This window comes from Pelobates fuscus, chromosome 8 (genome assembly GCF_036172605.1).
Source record: "Pelobates fuscus isolate aPelFus1 chromosome 8, aPelFus1.pri, whole genome shotgun sequence".
Lineage (NCBI taxonomy): Eukaryota > Metazoa > Chordata > Amphibia > Anura > Pelobatidae > Pelobates > Pelobates fuscus.
The window spans coordinates 49,470,477-49,494,067 of record NC_086324.1 but is presented as its reverse complement, the minus strand read 5'-3'; the positions used below and the strand labels follow the sequence as shown (position 1 = coordinate 49,494,067).

The 23,591-nt window shown below is 40.6% G+C and overlaps 1 protein-coding gene across 1 annotated transcript in view; it reads right to left on the bottom strand.

Annotated features, from left to right (window-relative positions):
• The window catches only part of ITPRID2 (ITPR interacting domain containing 2), a 68,860-nt gene that overhangs the window by 12,187 nt on the left and 33,082 nt on the right, over nucleotides 1-23,591 (bottom strand). The window contains exons 10-15 of the mRNA XM_063429795.1: nucleotides 6,939-7,011; nucleotides 6,462-6,553; nucleotides 2,768-3,952; nucleotides 2,176-2,253; nucleotides 1,941-2,068; nucleotides 439-589 (exon numbers count right to left, since the gene is read on the bottom strand). Coding sequence (XP_063285865.1) covers nucleotides 439-589; nucleotides 1,941-2,068; nucleotides 2,176-2,253; nucleotides 2,768-3,952; nucleotides 6,462-6,553; nucleotides 6,939-7,011 — 1,707 coding nt within the window. The remainder of the gene's footprint in view (nucleotides 1-438; nucleotides 590-1,940; nucleotides 2,069-2,175; nucleotides 2,254-2,767; nucleotides 3,953-6,461; nucleotides 6,554-6,938; nucleotides 7,012-23,591) is intronic.

The following is a 23,591-nucleotide window of genomic DNA, read 5'->3' as shown; positions in this document are numbered from 1 at the left end:
AGGAACAGATTCCTGGCTGTCTGTTCTGAAAACATTTTGGAGTAAAGTCAGTCTTCATCTTTTTGATATATTTGTAGTATAAATGATGTAAGTTGTAGTTAACAGAAATTCTTACAAGAGGCACAATATCTACAATATAAAAAGCAAAGACAGGTTTTAATAAATTCTGTTTAGTATACAGTCTCTTTCGACTCCAGACTAAAAAATTTTTTTTTATGGCTTACACCTCACTTTTCTGCAACTCTCCCTAGTTTGTTCTGATAAATTATAGTTTTGCTGTGTTTTTGGTTACTTTGCATAAATTCATGGTTTAATGATCTTGGAGTCCCACTAAACATTATTCTAGCAAACAGAACCATAACTTAACATTAGGTCTGTCATGATTAGGCTCTACTTTACAGCATAACAGAGCATCAGAGCTTATCATTTCATACATACCATTGATGAAGGACGTTGAAAGGGGGAAGAAACTTGAAAATTTCTCAGCTGCTCTTCGAGAGTTAGAAGTCGGTCATCAAGTTGCAGTTCCAGATCCTGCAACTCCATTCGTACAGAGTTTCTCAAAACTTGTAGCTGGTCCGCTTCATACCTGGAGAAGTCAAAATTAATAATATGTAAACAAAATGTAAAGGTGAAATAGAAATATTCAGATATAAGAGTGGACAATGCTATTAAAGGAAACTGCGTAACTGGTAAAAAGGCAACATATACAACGACATGCATTACTTCTATCAAGAGGTGCTTTGAGATTCTTCTCATATTATTTCACTTTAGTTCTCTAGAGCTACAATGCGAGACTGCAGTACATAGAGGAGCCAACTGTGTACTTGGGATTTAAGTTTCCATAAAAATGGGAGGACTACAATGTATATATGGCAAGAGGTGATGAAGGTGAGCTGGAGAACAGAAAAATCAATCATGGCTGGAAGACTGAAGGAAGAAGGACAGGTAGCAGTAAAGTACCTACTGTTGCGTTAGATAAAGCAGACATTTTAGGATGAACTCCTGCACGTTTTGGACTTTGCCATCAATGCTCCTCAGAGAAGTCACAAAGTTCCAAATTAGCTTAAATCATAGTTGCACAGTTTGTGTTTCAAAGTATTTTTGTGAAGCATTGAGGACCTGTGGCACATGTGTAGTAATCACTGCATTCTGCTAATCAGAATTATTAGCAGTAGGGTTGTGCATGGGCAAAAAATTAGACCCGGTTCGGCACTTTGGCAATTCCCAAAACCCCTAACCACTTACACATCTAGGGTTAGAGTTAGATTCCTGTCACCATTCAAGTAATTTTCCCTCCCTCTCTTGTTTTGCCACTTTTCAGAAATCCGAAGCACTTCGGCACTTCCGAAATGCGAGGGTTCGGCCACTCTGAAGCATCCGAATTGCCGAAATTCGACCGAATTTACATTCGGAACGAAATGAATTGCACATGTTTAATTAGCAGGGTTTGTAGCCATGATGTTCTGTGTGATGACATGAAGGATAAGTCTAGTGTGTGACCGCTACTGGAGACATGTCTTTAGCAAAATGTAAACATTGCCATTTCTCAGGAAACCGCAATGTTTTACACAATATGAGTTGAGGCAGATAGACACCAACACTGCATCATCAAAACAAAGTGGTTTTGATCCTTAGAAGGTCCCTTTAATCACTGCATCATATCAAACTCTACAACATCTATAGCAGACATTTACATAACATACTGTGCAGACTGAATAAAGAGGAAGCAATTTATTTATGTTTTGTTTACATAAGACATTTTAAATCTCATTACTCATGGCTAGGACTAAATTATTCAAGAAATGTCTAAAAGTATCAATGATGGCAGTCTCCGATAAATGAAATGCAGATTTCCAAACCAAGGTATGTCCAAAAAAAAAAAAAGAGAGAAGTAAGACAACTAGCCATAAAAGCAACAAACGTCTTTTGGAAAGTACCTCTCATCTTCAGTAAGATGTTGATAGACCATTGTTTGTTGACGCAACATGTTAAGTTCCAAATCCATCATCTGTGTTCTGAAGAGATTTAAGCTTCTCCTCATTATCTGCAGCTCTTGGAATGTATTCTTAAAAAAAGAAAAAAAGAAAAAGAAAAGGGCAAACCAAAAGTTAAGATACATACGTTTCCCAAAACCAAACCCCCAAAAACAATAAGACCAATAATTGAACTTACCTCGTAAAGAGGTAGGATGGAGGATCTCTGGGAATTGTAGCTACCAGAAACTGCATCATTACCTCTTACAACAGGATTCTACAAATAAACAAAAAAATATTGCAGTGGTACAAAACAACAAAATTCACCACTGTGCAAATAGAAAGATTACGGATGTGCATCACCTGCATATATTTTAGAAGGTCCCCCATGGGCACAGAAACTCTGGAAATCATGCTTTCACAATCCAGAGTTCATAGTACAGACAGGCACTGTTATAAAGTCCAACTTGAGATATACAGGTGATTCACAAGATACATACATGGCTAACTTTAATGGTAGCAGAGCTCAGCAACGAGCAGGCTATATTTACACCTAGATTATGGTCCGATTTATTCACTCAAGTATAAATTGTAGCAGATTAAAATTCATATTGCAAGACTCAGGATGAAATGGCTGACCATAGCCAAGCTATAGAATTATCGCAATTTTTTTAAAATCCATAAGCATTTACACTATTGCAACTGATGTGTGATTTATAGAGGATATCCAATTGTATGTACGTTAAGTTTAATTTGCAAATGTTACTGAACCTAACAGGAGACCCAATTACCTGCGAAAAGTTTTGTAGTGCGCTTCTTATATCATGAAGTACTCTGCGCAGTTGCATTTCAGTAGTAGATGGAGGAGAAGACATAGGTAGTGTGCACCCAGAGCATGACCTATGAACAGGTCCATACGTAAACCGATGGGACAGTGGACATGCAAATGGCGAAACTAAAGAACCACAGGACATGCCGGAAAAGTTAGGGACGCTGTGTGTGCTCCATGTTCTTGCATGTTCACACAATGGCCTTTCATGCCAGTCCGACTGAAGCGAATGAAGAGAACAAGATGATTGTGACCTATTTGATGGAGCATTCATCGAGCAAGAATGGGGCCTATGATTTGCACCTTCTGGCACCCTATTAACATCACTTTTGTGGACATCCCTAGACTCTGACTTTGGAGAGTTTGAAAATGCAGATTTAGAGTTCGTGTTTCCATCTTCATCTGGTTCTTCAATGGACCCCAACTCCTCTGGTGTGTACTTGTAGGAAAATGAAGGAGGACTGCAAACTGTTGCCTTTCCAGATGATACAACTATGTTCACTTTAGATACAACCCTCACTGGGCTCAACAGTGCCGAGGGTAGTGACTGGGTCCTTCTCAATGGGTAACCTGAGTTGGCATACTTGTGTCTGCGTTTCAACAAGTCCTTTGATGTAATCATACTTCGCCCTACCCGCCCACTTGCTTCAGAAGAAAGTACTTTCATTTGTGCCCTTTGTAATGCTACATTTACACGCTCTAGAGAGTCTGAATTACTCAGGTCTGGTAGATCATCATCATAATCTGAAAAACAGTCCATAGATTCGGATATATGATGAGTTGTGTAAGGAATGACTTCAAATTCACTGCCAATCTCCATTTCACTGTCAGCTGTACAGTCTCGATGGGATTCAGAATCTTCATTATCTAGATTTATTTCTGGAGAAGAATTCAGATCCTCACTAGACTTGCCCTCCTCCACCAGCTGAGACGTTTGTGGGAGCTCAGATTTTAGGCTTGCCATGTTCAGGTCACTTTCACCAAAAAATATTTTACAAGCAGCAAGGTCCCTGGGTGTCAAGAATTCCTCATTCTCAATGTCACTGGACTCTAGCAAATCTGTAGCTCTAGGGGACTCCGATATTACGGTGTTTTCACTGTCACAACTGTCAGCACTACTTCCCATGGCTTGCAACGATTCTTGTAGCTGAAAGGGGGAAGAGAAAAAAGTCATTTAAAGAGACATGAAATTTAAAAATGGGACCATAACTAAAATGCTAAAATATATAGGACATTTCAGTGCACCCTGGCAGTTCAATAATATGAGCAGTGGTAATGTAGTTGGAAAGAGCAACCCTCCCTCCCCCTCCAGTAAAATACACCAAGTCTACGGAGCAGAATTTATTTTTAGCTTCTAAACTCCTTTCCTAGCCTAGTTAGATGGAATGCAACTATACATCGTGGAAAAAGGGCAACGTGCTTCACCCTTTGTATGCATTTACTACAAAGCAAAATATTTTACTAAAGTCTCTTTTTCCTCCAGCAGATGGCACCAAATATTTATAAAACAACTCCATGTAGGTACATTGCAGTGAGCGCTTTGCTACATAAAGGAGTTTAATTTCAAAGTGATTTAAGTATTACATTCAGCACAGATATGCTAAAAACACACCAGTAACAGCCTTATTATGGTCTGTTGTATATTGCTCACTCTGCAAGATTAAATAAATATTTATACACACCTTTATGTGCGTCATGCAACAAGCGGTTTTTGTTGTGCACTGGCTCCCCCACCCCCTCCCAATCCCCAGTTGATTTTTTACTTTTTTTTAGCAGAGAAAGTATTCCATAGCATATACATGAAATCTAGCGCTTTAAGAAAATTCAGTAAGCTAGATATTGACGTACAAAAAAAAAAAAAAAAAAAAAACTTTGAAAATAAATGACAAACACCTTGTAACACACAAGTGAAGGTGATAGTTTTCAGTCCGTTTACACAGTTATAAATAGACTTTTGCACAAATTCTTTTTAGCTAGTATAAACTAATCAATTCCCTTTTAATCTGCTCCCAAACAAACCGATCCTTCTGGGATTTACCTGGGGAGTCTTCATTAAATCCCAGATAGATCGGGCACAGATCATTAAGGCATTTGATCCGTTTGTACCAGCTGAAAAGCATTTGTGCAGAAGTCTACTCCTGACCGTCACTGCAAAGTAGTTCTGCATGAAACATTACCACCTTCAGTTATATGTGACCAGCCAGCAAAGCCATCCTGCACAATGTGCGCAGTCATTATGCAACAGTTTGAAGTGTGAAAGAAAAGTCCCTACAACAACAAGCAGCATCAGAAAGGTCTTCTACAATGCACACTGCTTTCATGCACCTCTGAGCACCTGCAGTAACATCTCCACCTGGGTGTTTATTGCACAAGTCCTATTTACAGATTTTTATTTGCCAATTAGAAATTTTATGGAAATATTTCCACAAGTGTTATATATGCTTGTATTGACAATATTCCTTCTGGAAAGAGAAAGGAGGCAGGAGGAGAAGGCATATCTTCCAACATTGGGGAGATGCAATTGGGGTGGGGGGCAGGCACTTGGTGACTTGCGTCACCAACGAAGCCCATAATGAAAAGGGCAGGTTTGCCCACTTAAGGGTATGTCAGACTTGCATCAACACACCAGGCTGACCAACAGCCTGTCTGGCCAGACCCATTACCAGGGAGAGCTGCTGGAGTTCAGCGTGGTCCTAGTACAGCTTAATGAGAAAGAGAAACGTGGTTTAATTTCTCTTCTCTGTATGCGCTCTATGTGGAGGGCCAGGTGCAAAGGAGAGTTAATAACCATGACTCACACTAAGCCACAATTAAGGCACCCAGCTGCAGAACAAAGGTGCGGATTTCTAAATTTACTAAAGGTTTTTCACACCTTACAAACACATGTTAAATATCGGGATAAGTAAACAGCGCATAAAAAATCCAGGGGAGTGATCGTTCCCCTTTAAAGCATTGCTTTGTATTAACTGGTCATAGCCTTTGAGGTCGAGACTCCGTATTAAGATTCCACTGTTAGTGGCTGTGCATGTTTTGACTGGTAAGGGGGGATAATGCCAGTTACAAGCGTTTTGGGATGCAGCTTCACACCACGTTCTCCTGCTGATTATATGCAGTTAGATTGGTGAATCAGAATCTCATTTATTTGGACAGGGATAGACAGGGAAGGATCATGGGCAGGAAAATAAGCTGCTGGCCCAGAACGTACAGTGTCACAACTCAAAGTTCAGTTACTGTGAAAACCTTTTGCACTGGACCTGGCCGATTTGGCTGTAAAAGAGGCTAGTCACTTTTACGTGCCCTTCCAGGGTAAAGGATATTACCCATTCCCTGCCTATTTGTCATTTTCTGCTTAAAAGGAACAATGCAGACACTAACTACTTCATCTTATTTAAGTTGTACTAATACTTTCACCATGTCCTAACCCCAAAACCCTTTATTAAACTAAATAGAAAGCTAGGAAACGCAGATTCAGGCAACGCCTGCAAGCCCTGTGTGTATGAGAGGCAAAAACACACAACGCATGCGCAGTGCCATCATGGTCGGCCATAGAGAATCCTCTTCCTCTTTGATGAGGACTGGATTTGCCCCTCAGAAGTGGCAGAACAAATGTAATTTTTTTTTTTTTTTTTTTTTTTTTTTTTTTTTTTAAACTCTACCTGTGCAGAAGTCATTAAAAGGCAGTCTCCAGATGTATCTTCAGCAAATCCACTGCTATCAGAATGCTGGCTTGCAGTTCTCAGCAGATTATCTGTTTAAAATATAATAGTCTTTCAGCAATATATTGAAAACCCATTAACCTATAGTAATGTGTACATATCTATGTAGTTCACTGCAAGGTGAACCCAGTATTATGGGAAAATACCATCAAGGAGTTTTGGAGACACAAACCCTCTATGAAAAGGTTAAGTGGTCTATGGAGGTCTCAGATACGGATGTGGTATTTTTTTTTTTTCCTCGTAACAGAGCACATGTTGTGCAATTTAAAATTTCTCCTTTTTTTTAAACTGAGTGATGTAACATTACGCAATGTCTAACGTGAAATTCAAAAACTAGAGTTACAAAATTAAATAAAAAACACAAACATAGATCTAAAGAGCAAAGCCATAATACAGACTTGTACAACGTTACATTACCTTTGCCTATTTTTTCCAGAGTCAGCCGACTTACTGATGGAATGTGGGATGGTTCTTCCTCTGAGCTCTGCAACTGAGGAAAGGGAAAAAGGGTTTAGTAAAAGAGGGGAGACAAAGCAAAAGGCAGTATGTCATTTGTTAAACTGGTTCATTTTGGCTATTTTCATATTTCTCAAGCACTTGCTACAAAGATAATGGATTCATGTTCTACCCAGACTTTCTTCCAAAAGAACTACTTGAAGCAAACCTTAAGAGCAGTACAAAACAAAACAAAAAAAACAACGCCAAATGTTCAACTCAAGACGCTGTAGCACAAGCTGCAGAATACTGTCCAGAAACACAGGAAGTACATTGTTTTATCTGACTTTTTAAACAGACTAGAAAAAAAAAAAAAAATCGTAAAGTTACAGAAAATTATTCATGCTTCACTTCCTCCAATACAAGAGATCGGGTTTTATAATGTTTTGGCAGCAATATATGATCTGGAACGGCAGTTTTATGCAATCATGGTCTTAAATAAGGATTGTATGATTTGTGTTTATGGGACGGTTACGATACAGTGTAGATTTTTAGCCAGCAACTAGTATTTGTTTCACTTAAAAAGGAAGACTCCAAACACCATAGCTATTACAATGCACTGTAGCGGTAATGGTGGCAGGAATGCCCTGACACTTCTACCTCAAGCCATTGTAGTTTGAACAGTCTGACTTATCAATCTCTGGAACAGCTCAGTGCAAGTCAGACTGTCTATGCACTCTCCTTACCCAACCCCTGTATTCCCAAGCTTAGCTCAGAGCTTCAAGCTTGGCGTCTGGTGGATCCAAGGTAAGCAGTCAAACCCTTCTAAAATGGTGTGTCTGCTTAAAATGTGGGGTGCACCATTCCGCTCCTGAAATCATTACCAGTGGGCCTACTTCAGCAGGTGGTGATTGGCAGCAGCGTGGTGCACAGCGCACACTCCTCCCGCCAGAGCAGTTGTGGGGCAAGTGCCTGCACAATGGCTGTGGGTGTTTGTGTGCATGTTATGAGTGAGTGTGTTTAAGTTTCTTCGTGTATATAAATGTTAGTTTAAATACGAGTGCCTATGTGTGGTGAAAGAAAAAAAAATGTATATACACACACACACACACACACACACACAAAATTCTTTTTCTCATTCATTCATATTTAAGGGCAGAAACCCCAGAATTTTATGGGTAACCAACATTTGGTTTTACGCTGACAGAAATCTAAACAACCAGAAAGTAACAGGAGTCCTTGTCTGTCTGAAAGCCAGGGGGTGTAACGAGGTTAAAGGGACCCTAAAGTCACCAGAACAACTACAGCTTATTGAATTTGTTCTGGTGAGTAGAATCATTACCTTCAGGCTTTTTGCTGTAAACACTGTCTTTTCAGAGAAAATGCAGTGTTTACATTACAGCCTAATGATAACTTCACTGGCCACTATTCAGATAGCTGTTAGAGATCTGTCCTGGGTCATGGCTGCCTAGAATGCATCCAAACATTCAGTGTCTCCTCCCTCTGCATGCAGATACTGGACTTTCCTCATAGAGATTCATTGATTCTATTCATCTCTATTAGGAGATGCTGATTGGCTAGGGCTGTGTTTGAATCATGCTGGCTCTGCCCTTGATCTGCCTCTGTCAGTCTCATCCAATCATATGGGGGAAGCACTGTGATTGGATCAGGCCACCACTTCTAATGAAGTCAGCAGACTGCTTGTTTTTCTGAGTCTAACAGCATGCATAGTTACAGCTTCAGACTTGAATACAGTAAGATTTTGCCATATTTATGGAGGTATGAGGGGCCAAGGGGGCTAGATGGTGGTGTTAACACTATAGGGTCAGGAATACAGGTTTGTGTTCCTGACCCTACAGTGATCCTTTAATTTAGAAAGGAGTCAATCTTTCTAGAAATAAAAAAATCTCCCTTATTTTACAAAGACTCTTCACACACCTTTGCAGCATGCTAAATTGTGTTGGGGGTCTGGATTGTCCCTTTAACAGACTGTAGAATAATGGAAATATTAACAGGATGTGGAAGGATGCACTATAAGAAATGGGTAGCCCTATAGAATTTCTAGAAGTCTGAGGACAGAATTAGGCTAGGTCTGGCTGACCTGACAAGACGCCATTACAACTGGCTGATTTGGTTATAAACTCTGGTGGCCCAGATCCCATTTTCAGTGCCTTTGGGTAAAGCACTTCTTTAGGACCATGGCCACAAGAAACCTTTGGCAAAAAAAGGTTTTATGATCTACCCATATTAACTTTCTTTCCATTGTTTGAAGAAAGTGGCTTAATCCTGTGCAGAAGGCTGCCACAAGATCGCACTGTTTATCTGCAAAATGCAAACTTGTAGAAAGGGGTTTTACCTTATAGCATATTTTTTACTTTGCCAAGAGCATTTCCTTTCAGTGGTAAAAGGAAAAAAACATGCAAATGGGAACTCTCCGCGATAAACACGTTTTAAAATAGCATTGGCCTGACTAAGCAAAATATCTCTTTGGACCAGCTTATTCTGCTATATCAGACAGTATGGGATACATGTGTCCATATGTGTTACATTTCCTACATTCCAAAGAAATATTTCGGGAGGAGGGGAGTGGATGATTCTGGACTCCGTTACTTGTGTCATTAATGCAGATTTAAACACCCAGCACTCCTTTATGTATAAACTGATCCCTTTATTGGCTCCCAAAAAGCAGCAACATTTCAACACATTCTGTCTTAACCCAACTTGATAAAGAAAATGTTCTGTTATAACATTGCTACTTTTTGGTGTTGTAACAGTACAAGGGGCCAATCCCTGATCTTGGGTCCAGACCTGAACCTGCTAATGCATTACTACTTACTGAGGTGGAAGCACTCCTCGATACATTTTTTTGTCACGAGTTTTTAGTTAAAGGGGTGGCAGTCTGGTATGAGAATAGCTTGGAAGGGGAAAGAAAAATAATTAAAAAACTTACATAAAATAAATGTTTGTATGCATATTGCAGAAAAGAAAATAGAAATGTGATTAAATGCATTTTTGCAGAGGAAAAACAAAAATAAGAAATAGTAACAAAGTTTAAAAATTTTGATTAAAAAAAGGAAAAAAAAAAAAAAAATCTTAAATTCTAAGTGTAATCTTCCTGAGAATTGGAAGGTCGTGTTCCAAGGAACTCATTCCAGAACAAAGCTGTTGGGAAACTGCTGAAAAATAGAAAGACAGCCCACATGGAGGTTTAGCAGATGAGACGTTTAGCTCCTATAGACTGTAAACATGTGAATAAAACCCAAGACTTCTCAAGGAACCACTGGAGCACAATACAGCTTGATAACGGGGGGAGAAACGGCAGAAAGTTATTCATATTTATTTAGAAGGTACCAGAGGGGGAGTGGGGAGGAATTACTTAATGATTTTGTGTCAAAATGTTGCTGATAAAGTTTAAGTGAGTGCTCCTACAGGAGAAAGGCCAAGAAGAATAGACTGGGAAAAAGTGAATGTAATAGAATTGATAAATGAGAAGTCATATCTTAAAACAAGAGGCTATTAAAGTAGGTCTAATGTTTAAAACAAGTCTGAGCAAACAATTACTGAATCAGGGCAAATAGTACATTACAAGATTAGATGATTGAATATTCCTTAAAGACCAAATTAACAATGGGTCAGGTAGAGCAAGGGCTCCAGGCCTATCCTGCAGTAACAGGTCCACCTCACTGGATAACCTGTCAGCCTTGCAGCTTGCTCCTCAGTCTTCTGATTGAGTGACATACAGAGCCCCAAGTAATGCGCAGGATGTACTGGGATATTACAGAGACACCCCTCCCTACAAAACCACCATTGCTGCCATTTAAGTTTCAATTCTACATTTCATAATACATTGAATACACCACATATTGCACCTTGAAAGAAGTGTAACTAAAACTTTGTTCGACCTAGGATGGCAAAACACTAGAGATTTGTGGATATGTAAAGTCCACAACTGAGTTTATATTTGCACTTGGGAATAGTTTTAGAGATAGGTCTTCAACTTCCAGTATAAGAAACACTCCAAGGACCATAACCACTAAAGCATACTCTAGCACCACCCAATGTAAGTTGCGAAAACCATTTAAGTAAGATCTGCTGGCTCTGACTGAGGTAGTGGAGTATGTGGGCAACACCATGCAGACCACAGGTAAGAAATCAAACCTTCTTGAAAATGATTTAACCATATACAGTTGGGGCGCCAAGGTACTCATAACGCAAGCACTACAGAGCGTTCGTTTAATATATTTATGTAACTAGGTCCACCAAAACGTTCAGACCCATGAGGTCCTTATCCCGGTCAAATATTGCTCTCTAGTTTCTGTTAAACAAACTTCTACAATACTAGGCTAACCAGCATTTGTCATTTAGGATTTAATCATGGGGTTTTACACCCATGGACACAGATTTTCAGTTCATTGGAAACCCGCAGTCAATGCAAGTACATGCAACATTTCTTCAGATCACGCTTTCCCATTAACGGCCAAAGAGCAGAGGATAACAGTTCTTTACTAAAGGACTTACCAGAAATTAAAAGGGAGTTTTATTTATAACAAAAGGTATTGCATCAAAAATGAACAAATCAGACAATTGATTTTCAATTGTGTATTAATGTATAGCTTGTTAATGATTCTATTTTTTTATTTCTGTGACACTGATATTTACAAACAGCCGAATCAATAACCTAGCCGTTCTAAACCAACAATAGTTTGTTGCACCCGACTAGTCTTACTCATGTGATGTATAATGTTACAATGACTGCTTACAGTTAGACAGCAGAGGCACCTGGAGGCAACACCTTATATTTTTAACAGTTCCTTAAAAGATGTATGGGCTTGGAGCACAAGGCATGACAATAACAGATAGGAAGAGGAGTCAGATTTATATCCTCCTTGACCTCTTCCTTCTTTTGCCTTTGATACATGAGACCATGCCTTATCCAGACTGATCACTGGGTGTAATAACTAAACTGTACCAGACATTTCAAGGTCAAAATAAGACTACGTCGATGGATTAATGTCATTATACAACAGATCACTTGCACTGGCCACGTTACAAAGTAAGAACCTCCCCCTGCATTTTCCTATATATCCTAGGCCTTTTATGTACAAACCTGTGTGAACGTGTAGTTATTGGTTGTAATACAGCTTTATTGGTTTGACAGCTTTTTTTTTATGTAAAAGAGGAAATGTGTGCTTATCTTAATTTGCAGTGAAAACACATGGGGTTTGATAACCAAACCCATTACAAAACAAAATGACATTTCAAGTAGGGAGGTGGGAGGCGGGGGCACTACACCAAGGGAGAAGTCTTCCTTTGTTTAAATTAAGAGTGCATAACTAAACAAAACTTCTGTTTCCTGTCAGCTTGCTTTTGAAACAAAAGTTACAGGGAACAGTCATTTCACAATGCAACAGAAAAAAAGAAAAAAGCCAAGAGCTTTAACTCCATTAAATGCAAACATGAGCACACGTTGTTCACACACAGTGTTCACAAGCATGGTTTCTGCATGATTTAAATACATGTTAAAATGTGTGAATTAGAAGTTCACCTTCAAATCTGTATAGAAGATCTACACATTGTACTGGAAGAAACTTCTAGCTTACAACAGGTGTACTTCATGATAACCAAATGGTCTAGATTCTAGAACATGATGGGTGAGGGGTAACTCCTTTCTACGCCCCACAAATAAGGCCAAATCCTTAGTCATTTGAAAGACTAATCAATAACAAGATACAAGAGTATGGTTGTCAAAGCTTTAGTGAAACTAACCCTCACCTCTACTCCACCCCCCCCCCCCCCACACACCCCCAAAAAAAAAAAAAACTCCAAAAGAAATTGGAATATAAAGTAGAATTTGTTTGATAACTCCAAGTAGGTTCCAAATGTGTTTAGCTTTATACGTGGTTAATTGGGCGTCAAGTTAGAACAACATACTATACCCACCTAGTCAGTAAGGTGGGTATAGTAAGTATCCATCACCATAGGATACACTGTTTAGGGTTTTGTTTAACCCCTTAAGGACCAAACTTGTGGAATAAAAGGGAATCATGACATGTCACACATGTCATGTGTCCTTAAGGGGTTAAAAAAAAAATTTAAAGGGAGTAATCGATATACTAAAAACAATGCACCTTACAAAGTGATATTCTGCCGACAGACTGATTCGATGTGCGCAACTAATTTTATACAGTTACAGGAGGCAAACAGATGGCTTGGACATCCTTTGAAAAGTAATAGAGACCAATCATCCTTTATGTAGCATAGATTTAGGGGACCGTGTTACCTAGATGCAGGCAGGCTCACACAGAAAAATAAGTTACCCTGTAGTATCCAGCTTTAGATCTGCAGCCTGCCCCCCCACCCCCTTCAGTGAACCTTACGACAATGCTGCTCAACAGTTAAAGGGTAACCACATGAGTGTACAAGGAAGCAGCTCTCCTCACTGGAGCATTTGACTAATCCTATGGCTAGGTGTTGTTGATATATTGTATCTGCTGAGTCACCAGCGCTGTTATCTCTAGGCTTTATTGAATGCAATATGAAACAAGAGCTACTTGTACATAAATCACATATGTAAGCTGTAGGTGTGGTACTGAGCAATAGGATGTTAAGAATCAGACCAAACAATACATCACGAAAGCCAAGCAGTAGGAGAAACCTGTGTTTTCAGAAGTGCGCAGCAGCACTACCAGTTTGCTAAGAGAAGGGGATATTCTAGTGAGCAGGGTTACTACTAGAACCTTGCTATGATGCACAAAATGTGCTCCTCCTGCAAGGCACTTCCTGTGGGAAGTTACTAGTGGGCAGTTTGGAAGTCATCCCTCCCTCTTGCTGTTCAGCCCCATAAAGACACACTGGAGGAGCTAGGACAGCACAGATTGGAACACCCTCTAAGACTGCCCAATGCTCCTGGTACGTATCTCTTCCCACCAGGTTATGTGAGCTCAAAAAGACAATTGCTGAAAACAGGAAGCCTCTACTGATCAGGTGCTGCCTGTAGGCAATGGGACATCTGGCCTGGGTCTATCTTCAGCTACAAGCAGACCTCTCTCTATCCAAGAACAGAATCTTCTTTTTCAATGTTCCACTTCTCACTAATGGTGCTTTATACAACTCCAATTATAATTATGCAAAGTTGTGATGGGCTTATAGTGAGCCTCTAAATATGTAGTAGTACACCAGATAGCCAATGCAAAACTGAGCGAGTGAGCGTGTGCCAAAAAAAAAAAAAAGAATACAAAGAATTCCTGAATACAAAGCCGTGTGCAAATAGGTTGCAGATACTCAGAAAAAAAAGATACAGTTATAGTTGACAGATTGATAGTGGATGACAAACTCCTGGCCTATTTACTAAAACAAAACCTACCCCATAAACAAAAGGTTCTGATGACTACAAGTATAGCCTGTCCCATTATTTTCACACACTATGTAAAACCTTAACTTGTGCAGAGCGATTATGGACTACCTCCATGGACAGCTGACAAGAGGAGCATGGGGAAACCGAAAGTCAGACATACAGGATTTGTAGACTGCAGCCACACACTATTAATCCGCAGATTAAGATGGCAGGACGGGATGTTTGGGTGTCTTGAGTGAATACAGCAGAATTGATGCAGATGGCAGGAATTGTGAACACCAAGCACTGTGTGTTTGTATGAGCTGCTGGTCCACAATGTAAAAGATATTACAGGATAATTACAGGGATAATTTGAGGGAGACTGAAGTACTTGGAATAGGCCAAGGTCAGACTGACTAATCTGTATGATGCCACTGGATGGGGTGTAGATATTATCAGAGCGATTTGAGACTGCCCATGATTCACAACACGATATTAGTTATTGGTGTCAAGGAAAACCGTACATGTCAAAACGCTCCATCTTGCTGTGCAGGCCATACGGATTGACATGCTAGTAATATATGGTGCCTCACTTCACTAGTCTCCATCTCTGTTCTAACCATATATTGCATGCTCTGCATTAACATAGGACCACCCACTAAGAGAGTGTGCGTTAACCCCAGGGCATATCCGTCCACATGTTGGCTCACATGACTTTGTATTTGGTCAAATCCTGTTCCGGGAAAGGTCTACTCTGCTATAAGATTAGGAAAACAAAATTCTTCCATACTTCAAGAGGTAAATGGTTATAATAAAAATAAAAAAATTAAACATAAGCTTGCACTCTGTAGCTTTCGGTCATATAAACCAAGCTAATTATTGTGATGGAAACTTGCCAGATAATCTATTCATTTCTGTATTCCACATTTCAACAAAAGTCAATAGTGTTATGACATTTCGAAACATGCTTAAAGAAAACAAAACCAAAAGAAAAGTTGAAATAAATGGATCCATGTTACTTAATTTTTTAAAGAAGTACATTCAGAATATTCAGCTCTTAGCAACATCCCTCAGATGTGGATTCAGTCATTGTCAAACTGTGCTCCAATCACATGCTTCAGTTCGATATTCTATCAGTAGTCACCCCTCATCAACCCACCCAATTCCTGGTTACATGAGGACTTTCATTCCTCCACAACCTCACCTTTGTTGGATAAATCTGGTTTTAAATGTGGATTTGGATTGCAGCAACGTGAATGAACAGATCTGTGGCTTTTAGAAACAGAGTACCCGGTGTGAACATTTTGATTCAGATTAATAGATAGGAGTTAAAGTTAGCCTTTCCATGCTGTGAAAGACCGCAATCATATTGTGTTTTAATAGTTTAGCAGTTTCACTTTTTGAAAACTTTTTTAAAAAGTCATAGAATAATCTCCTTATTTATCCATTATGATATCTTCAATAATAACTGTACGTTGGTTAGTGATGTGTCCAATGTTTTACTCTTGCAATTTTAGAATTTTTATAGATCACACATCATGTCAGTACCGGGTCAAGTTAAGTCTTGTGAAAACTGGCCCACATGATGAAATCCAAAGAATGTACATTTTAAGCGGTAGGCTCTCTCAGCATATGTACAGCAGACTTCCCAATAATGCGGTTTGTTAGTCCAAAGTTACAAACAGAAATGCTTCATAATTCTCTTTTACCAGAGATCCAAAATATATAACAGTTGTTTTAATGACCCCTCTTAAAGGGACACTGAAGGCATTATCACCATTTTATCTCAATGAATTGGTTTTAGTGCTTGGAGTCCTATGGTACCATCCCTTCAAGCATGTCCACAATAAATTTAGACATCTGGCTGCCAGCAGCCTAGCCCCCTACTTGAGGTATGGCTAAGCAAATCGTACATTTCCTTCTAAACATTCCAATTCATATATCACATTATAGCAGTCATAGGCTTAAAAAGTGGTCGGCTGAAACTATCAGCCAATCACCACCACCCACTACCCACTACTTCTCAGGATTTAAGCTTACACCTTAGCCCAAGCAGCAGAGGAGACTACTTGCTGGGGACTCGTTTAGCATTAAAACTTAAAAACTGTTTAACAGGATACGACAGACACTAACAACTTCAATGAGATGAAGCAGGTTCAGTGCCCACAGTGTACCTTATTTTAGTATTAACAAAAGTAAAAAATACAAACCAACTTCATTAGAATCCGTACAGGATAAAGCTGATCATTATCCTGGAAAAGGCAGCCCTGCTAAACTAGTAGCTACTGCAAAAGGGCTCTGTCACAACCACTTGGGAGCCAATAAAAATGGCATAGTGCATCCAATATTGTATTTCAACCCTGGGGTTGAACAATTTCTTCACATGTGATTTTATTTGCGGTGTCACGCTTAATTTTTGGGTGAGCAGTTTTAAGATAGTTTAAGAGCCGCTTTGCAACAAGGACAATGACTGCTCTTATCAACTCACTATTCCAAAGGATGGAAATTAAAGGGATGCATTCAGTGGGACAGGCACTATTGTTCTACTAGAAGGAGGGAGCAGCAATTATTAAAAATAAAAAAATTACTGTTTCTAATCGATCAACAAACTTCTTTATGCAAGAAGACTGCTGTGGACCCTTTCTATTACATACTTCTCCAATCAATAAACGCTTTGTATGTAGTGAGCAACGGAGGATGACCGTGAATAAAGAGGTTGAAATTATGAGTGGTTGCCTGGATGATTCCTGGAAAATATGTTTAAGATATAATGGCAATATAATTGGATATTGAAGAAGACCATTAAAATGAGAATTACAGGGTGATGGGACACACGCAACTATATTGGATTTTTAGTATCAGGATCATTTATTAAACCATTAAAAAAAAAAAACCTGATATTTCTAATGAATGGCTATGATGGCATTAGATAAGGTTTTGATGGGATACGAGGGAAGGGAGAGCAAATTCTGATAAACCTCTCTTATACGAAACTGTTCTACATCTCTGCAGATCTTGGAATGTTTCTGATCAAAAGGTGGGATTTTGATTCTCTGAGGCCCAACACAAAGCAATAGGTAGTCATCCCTCATGTCCAGTAGATTCGCCAAATCCTGCCGCTTCCATCTCAAAAACATAGCTCGCATCCGCCCCTATTTAACACCAGACGCGGCCAAGATGCTGGTCCATGCCGTTCTCTCGTCTGGACTACTGCAATCACCCACTGCAATCTATTATGAACACGGGGCAAGGCTCATTTTCCTGTCCGCCCGCACCTGCCATGCTCCCCCCCCCGCCCCTCCCCCTCCCCCCCCTGCCCCACCCCCTCCCCTCTGTCAGTCTCTAAATTTGCTTCCAGTTAGATATAGGGCTCAATTTAAGATTCTGGCGCTTGCTTACAAGTCCCTACATAATGCTGCTCCTACCTATCCTCCCTAATACACAAATATGTCCCGTCGAGGCCCCTGCCGAAGACCTACGTCTATCCTCTGTCCGTACTCTGACATCGGATGCTCGCCTCCAAGACTTCTCCAGGGCTGCACCTTTTCTGTGGAACTCCCTTCCCTTCTCCGTTAGGCTTTTACCCAGTCTCCACTCCTTCAAAAAAAGTCTTTGAAAACACACTTCAGGAAAGCATATCCCATGACTCCTCTCTTGCAACTGTCAAAAATAACCTACTAAGTTCCCATTGAATACTTTTCTAGCAACCTCTTTCATTACCCCTACTTATACCCTTTGTGTCTGTACAGGGCCGGCCTTAGGGGTGTGCGAGCTGTGCGGCCGCACAGGGCGCCATGGTGCAGGGGGCGCCCTGCGGCCACATAGCTCACACGGCATGTCTGCCGCAATGCTAACAAGACATTTGCCTTGGGCGGCATTTTCCAGGGGGCGGCAAAAAAAGCCGCCCCCAAATGCCCAAGGCAAATGTCTTGTTAGCCTTGCGGCTAACAGACATGCCTGGCTGCTGGGCGGTCGGGCGGCGCTGGCGGGCGGCTGGCGAGGGAGCACTTCCTCTGAGCTGTATGCTCAGCTCCCTCGCGCGCCGCAGAGTGAGGCTGGGAGCCGGAATATGACGTCATATTCCGGCTCCCAGCCTCACTCTGCGGCGCGCGAGGGAGCTGAGCATACAGCTCAGAGGAAGTGCCCCCTCGCCAGCCGCCAGCGCCGCCCGACCGCCCAGCAGCCACTGGACCACCAGGGAGGAAGAACCCCCTCCCCCAGCATTCCCAAAGGTAAGGAGGCTGGGGGGGGGGTCTAAATAAATGTTAAAAAATGTGTTAATGTGGGTGAGTGTGTGTGTCTGTTAGTGTGTGTCTGTTAGTGTGTTAGTGTGTGTCTGTTAGTGTGTTAGTGTGTGTCTGTTAGTGTGTTAGTGTGTGTCTGTTAGTGTGTTAGTGTGTGTCTGTTAGTGTGTGTGTGTGTCTGTTAGTGTGTGTGTGTCTGTTAGTGTGTGTGTGTGTGTGTGTGTATGTTAGTGTGTGTGTGTGTGTGTGTATGTTAGTGTGTGTGTGTGTGTGTGTATGTTAGTGTGTGTGTGTGTGTGTGTATGTTAGTGTGTGTGTGTGTGTGTGTATGTTAGTGTGTGTGTGTATGTTAGTGTGTGTGTGTCTGTTAGTGTGTGTCTGTTAGTGTGTGTCTGTTAGTGTGTGTCTGTTAGTGTGTGTCTGTTAGTGTGTGTCTGTTAGTGTGTGTCTGTTAGTGTGTGTCTGTTAGTGTGTGTCTGTTAGTGTGTGTCTGTTAGTGTGTGTCTGTTAGTGTGTGTCTGTTAGTGTGTGTCTGTTAGTGTGTGTCTGTGTCTGTTAGTGTGTGTCTGTTAGTGTGTGTCTGTGTCTGTTAGTGAGTGTGTGTGTGGCTGTCTGGCTGTGTGTGTGTGTGTGTGTGAGACTGTCTGCGCGTGTGTGTGTGAGACTGTCTGCGCGTGTGTGTGTGACTGTCTGCGCGTGTGTGTGTGACTGTCTGCGCGTGTGTGTGTGACTGTCTGCGCGTGTGTGTGTGACTGTCTGCGCGTGTGTGTGTGACTGTCTGCGCGTGTGTGTGTGTGACTATCTGCGCGTGTGTGTGTGTGACTATCTGCGCGTGTGTGTGTGACTGTCTGCGCGTGTGTGTGTGACTGTCTGCGCGTGTGTGTGTGTGACTGTCTGCGCGTGTGTGTGTGTGACTGTCTGCGCGTGTGTGTGTGTGACTGTCTGCGTGTGTGTGTGACAGGGTGTGTGGGAAGGGGTAAGGAGTGGGGGAGGGGGGACGGGAAGGGGGGGCGCTGTGAAGATTTTTTGCACAGGGCGCCCAAATGCCTAAGGCCGGCCCTGTGTCTGTATAACCCACTCCCTCTAGCATGTAAGCTCATTGAGCAGGGCCCTCAATCCCTCTGTTCCTGTGCGTCCATTTGTCTGGTTACAATTACTTGTCTATTAGTCCACCCATTGTACAGCGCTATGGAATTTTGCTGGCGCTATATAATAAAATTTGGCAAGTCTATGAAGATGTACTACACAGAATACGTGGTCTTGTTGCCGCAGTAGTGTTTACTAAAGTGAATACATTAAAAGGGAAAACCGTGTATATATTGCAGATATGCAAACTTCTATTTCTTTTAAAGTACAGCACTGTATTAAATAGAAGCTTAACTTTAATGGCCTAGAATTTATAGCAACATGGAGCAGATATCATTGGGAATCAGGATAGCAGCTACAAAATGTAGGAAAGCAGACTTTACACATACGGTCTCCACACATTTCACCCCAGCATTCCAGGATAAAAACAGCCTTGTTTAGTTTAAGTATTTGCAGGGTCACCCATCTTTCAGATCAGAAATACCACTATCACCATCAAAATGCTCCTACAGCCACTATGACAAAGCATCAGGGGAGATGTGGTCCACATCGTCCACAGCACTACAGGAAAACATTGTTGCACAACACTGACACATGGGAATCTTAAAGCACTCAGCATTCCGAGGTGGCTGACAATATGAAGCACCTGCGGGTGCTGGAAAATGAAGACTTTAATTCTAATCACAGTATTGTTAAATAGCCATGTACAAAATGAATGCACAAACCAACATTATACAATAGGCCAAAACTGCAAGCTGTGATAAAAAGTTAAAAAAAAAATAAAACCCCACTGGTGCTATCCTGGGGTGAAGATGCAGAGTAAGCAGCAATCACCATGACAACTGGCACATCAATATTTTACGCAACGCATTACGGTAATCCAAAACAAGTTCTTTATACGAAGGCAGGAAAGGAGACGTCTAACACTGCCAGCTGGTAATTGCCAATTCCACTTGAACATTTGTATCAGCATCAAGAGTTTAACAGCAGTGAAGCACTGTCCGCACTTTCTTATGAGCCGAACATTTAAGCACATTTGTAATGCATTTTGATGTTGGCTCCCATTTTAGGAAGGGTGGAGGAAGGGTTAAGTACAGATAAGAGTGGAGACAGCAGGAAAACAATGCTTAAGAGCAAAGTGGGGAACAAGTGGGTGGTAGGAGAACGATAATCTATTCATACCCACAAGGCTGTCAGTTCCACCCACACATTAAACTTTAATTGTTTTTATGGTTTGAATAACCAGCTGAAAATGAATGACTCATTAAAATCTATGTGATAATCCTGTATAGCTTATAGCCGAGTGATTAATTTTCACAGTACTGCTGCGACTGCCTAGAGGTTTCAGAACTGCTGTAGCTAATCATTTTATATTTGAGGCACACTATTAAAATAAACCCTTGGCCAATATTTAACAGAAAAGGGATATTCATCTGAAGAACAAGTGTTTTAGCAACAGGCAAGTATAAAAAAGTGAAAAGTGGGGGGAAAAAATCCTATATTTTGGAACATTTTTTTTGTAAATTTGAGACTTAACAGGTGTCTGAAGAGTTGGGGCCCACAAAACCAGGAAGATAATAAATATATCTGCTTCAACAGCTAGCAAGACACCATTCAACAAATCGCAAGGAAGTTCTAACTACCATCATTTTCATCCCACTGCTTTAAATTATTAAAAGGAACAACTCGGCAAATGGTTAAACACATACATTTTAAAGACAAATACATACGGAAGATTTATCTGCACAAGGAAAGCGCTGTTCAGGTGAATCAAAGGTGTTTGAGAAAATTAATGGGGATTTCCTGCCCAGCAGCGCTTACAATCCAACAGTATGCATAGCTCAAATCACAACCAAAAAAAAAAAATAGGGAATTTCGAAAACACACGCATGAAAGTGACTGGAAGAGGGGAAAAATAATTAGGTTTAACTTATTACACAGACATGACTGTCACCTCAAACGATTTCAAGGTCACTAGAAACAAGTTGCCTAGGGAATTTACAGCTAAACACCAATGGGTCGCAAGTCAAAACAAAAAACACCGATATAAAAAGATTGTATTTTTTATCAACACTAAGTAAGGAGGAGCTGGCTTTGTGGAAGCTGTACTGGGCAGCAGTATAAACTCATTTCCATAAGCAGTTTTCTAGGAAAGTAGCAGGGGATCTGGTTTAACATACCAACGCAGGGAAAGTTTGCAAGAGCAGACAGGGAATTCCTCCTTGTAACAGCTTTTAATGCAAACCTAAAGATTTTAGGTAACCAAGCTTTAGTTTTTTTTTGTTTTTTTTTGCCAAATAAAATTATAATAATGTTTTAAGATAAAACAGAGGTCGTTCTCAAGTACTCACCCGTCAGTAAGCACGGCAGTTTCTGGTTACATTGTTTTGCCACAGTATTTACAGTTTTAAATGTTTGAGGTTTCAAGTAAATATTAGAGCTTCTACTTCCTTAGATTACATGTTCTGAAACTTTGCAGACGTAGGACCAACAGTTTAAACACAAGTGAAGAGCAGCATATGCTCAGTTAAAGGAATTATTTTGGGGGGCCAAAAATAAAAAAAAAATATAGAACTATTTGTCTTCCCAGTTCTCTGTAAAAGATTAAACACCCAAAAAATAAAAATATTTCAAAGAAAACCCTACTACAAAAGTAACTGAGGTTTAAATACAGTGACTGGTTGCCCTAGCCAGGGGAGGGTAATGGTGGCAGTTTTCATGAGGGTAAGGACCCATGAATGCTATTTTATAAGATTTTTTTTTTTTTTTTTTTTTAAAGAGTGTCCTACTCAAATCCACATGGTGGCTTAGAAAGACCCTGTACAATTGGTGTCAGCTGCTTCACTCCGGCTATATGCCTCAAACATCCCAACATACCTCCCTCAGAATTTACAGCTCACTGTAAGCTTAGTGCCTCTTTGGAAAGTTGCCTTTACTTTGCCTGAGAGCTAATACTGGCAGGTCAATCTATAGGGCCATAATACAAAGTCTGGAGGCAATACTTCTGGAAGGAATGAAATTGAGACACGAGGAGGATGGGGCCATACAAGTTGTCAGTTAAATTCAAACCTTTTTAACAGACAATAGGAAATGCACTCAATCCCATCAATCTGAGCCAGTGTGCAACCAAACCAGGACCAAGCACCAGATTCCAGTGACCATAATATAGTATGCAAAGAATGGTTCAGGCACACCAAGGTCCAGAAATGACAAATTTATTGAAGCCCAAAGTGACAACGTTTCGACCTTGCAGTCTTTAAAAAAGTCAATGGTTGTAAAAAGGAGAGAGACCACACCATACACAACCGGTTAACTAGCAAGTCAGAAGTAGTGCTGGGAGACTTCATTTCATGATGTGATTTTCTGACATTTTTCTTGAGGTTTCCTTTCTCACAATTTCCCCCCCTCTGGTACCACAATCTTAGGTATAATGGGTGCAAGAGGACTGGTGCCTTGCTCGAGTTTCAGATATTCTGAAATGGCATTTATTGCTATATACAGATAGCACAATAAATGATCCTCAGCACACTGCGATAAGGTGTTTTATTGGACCATCAAAATGTGAAGAGGCAATGTTTTAACAGCAAATGTTTCTTTATCTTTGTTAAGGGGGTTCAATGGAGAAGATTTTAGGTAAGGCTAAAGTGCCAATATTTGTAGATTCTTTGGCGTGCCATATACCAATGATTTATTCAAACAGTTCCAGATATGCCCCACTGAGTGTTCCCAGCCTTCTCTGAACACCAGACCTCTGGAGGGTAGATTTAGCAAACCAGGGCACTAGTGAGAGCAGACAGTATAGCAACATGTAGCACTTATTTAATTCAACTGCCATACATACAGTACAGAGGTTTGTGCAGCAAAAATGCATTCTGGTTTATTGGACTAAACACAGGGTTGAAATAAAGTACAATGTTTGCACAAAGGCATGAGGATGGCCAATGCAAAAACAGAGGTCTTTATTAAGGAAAC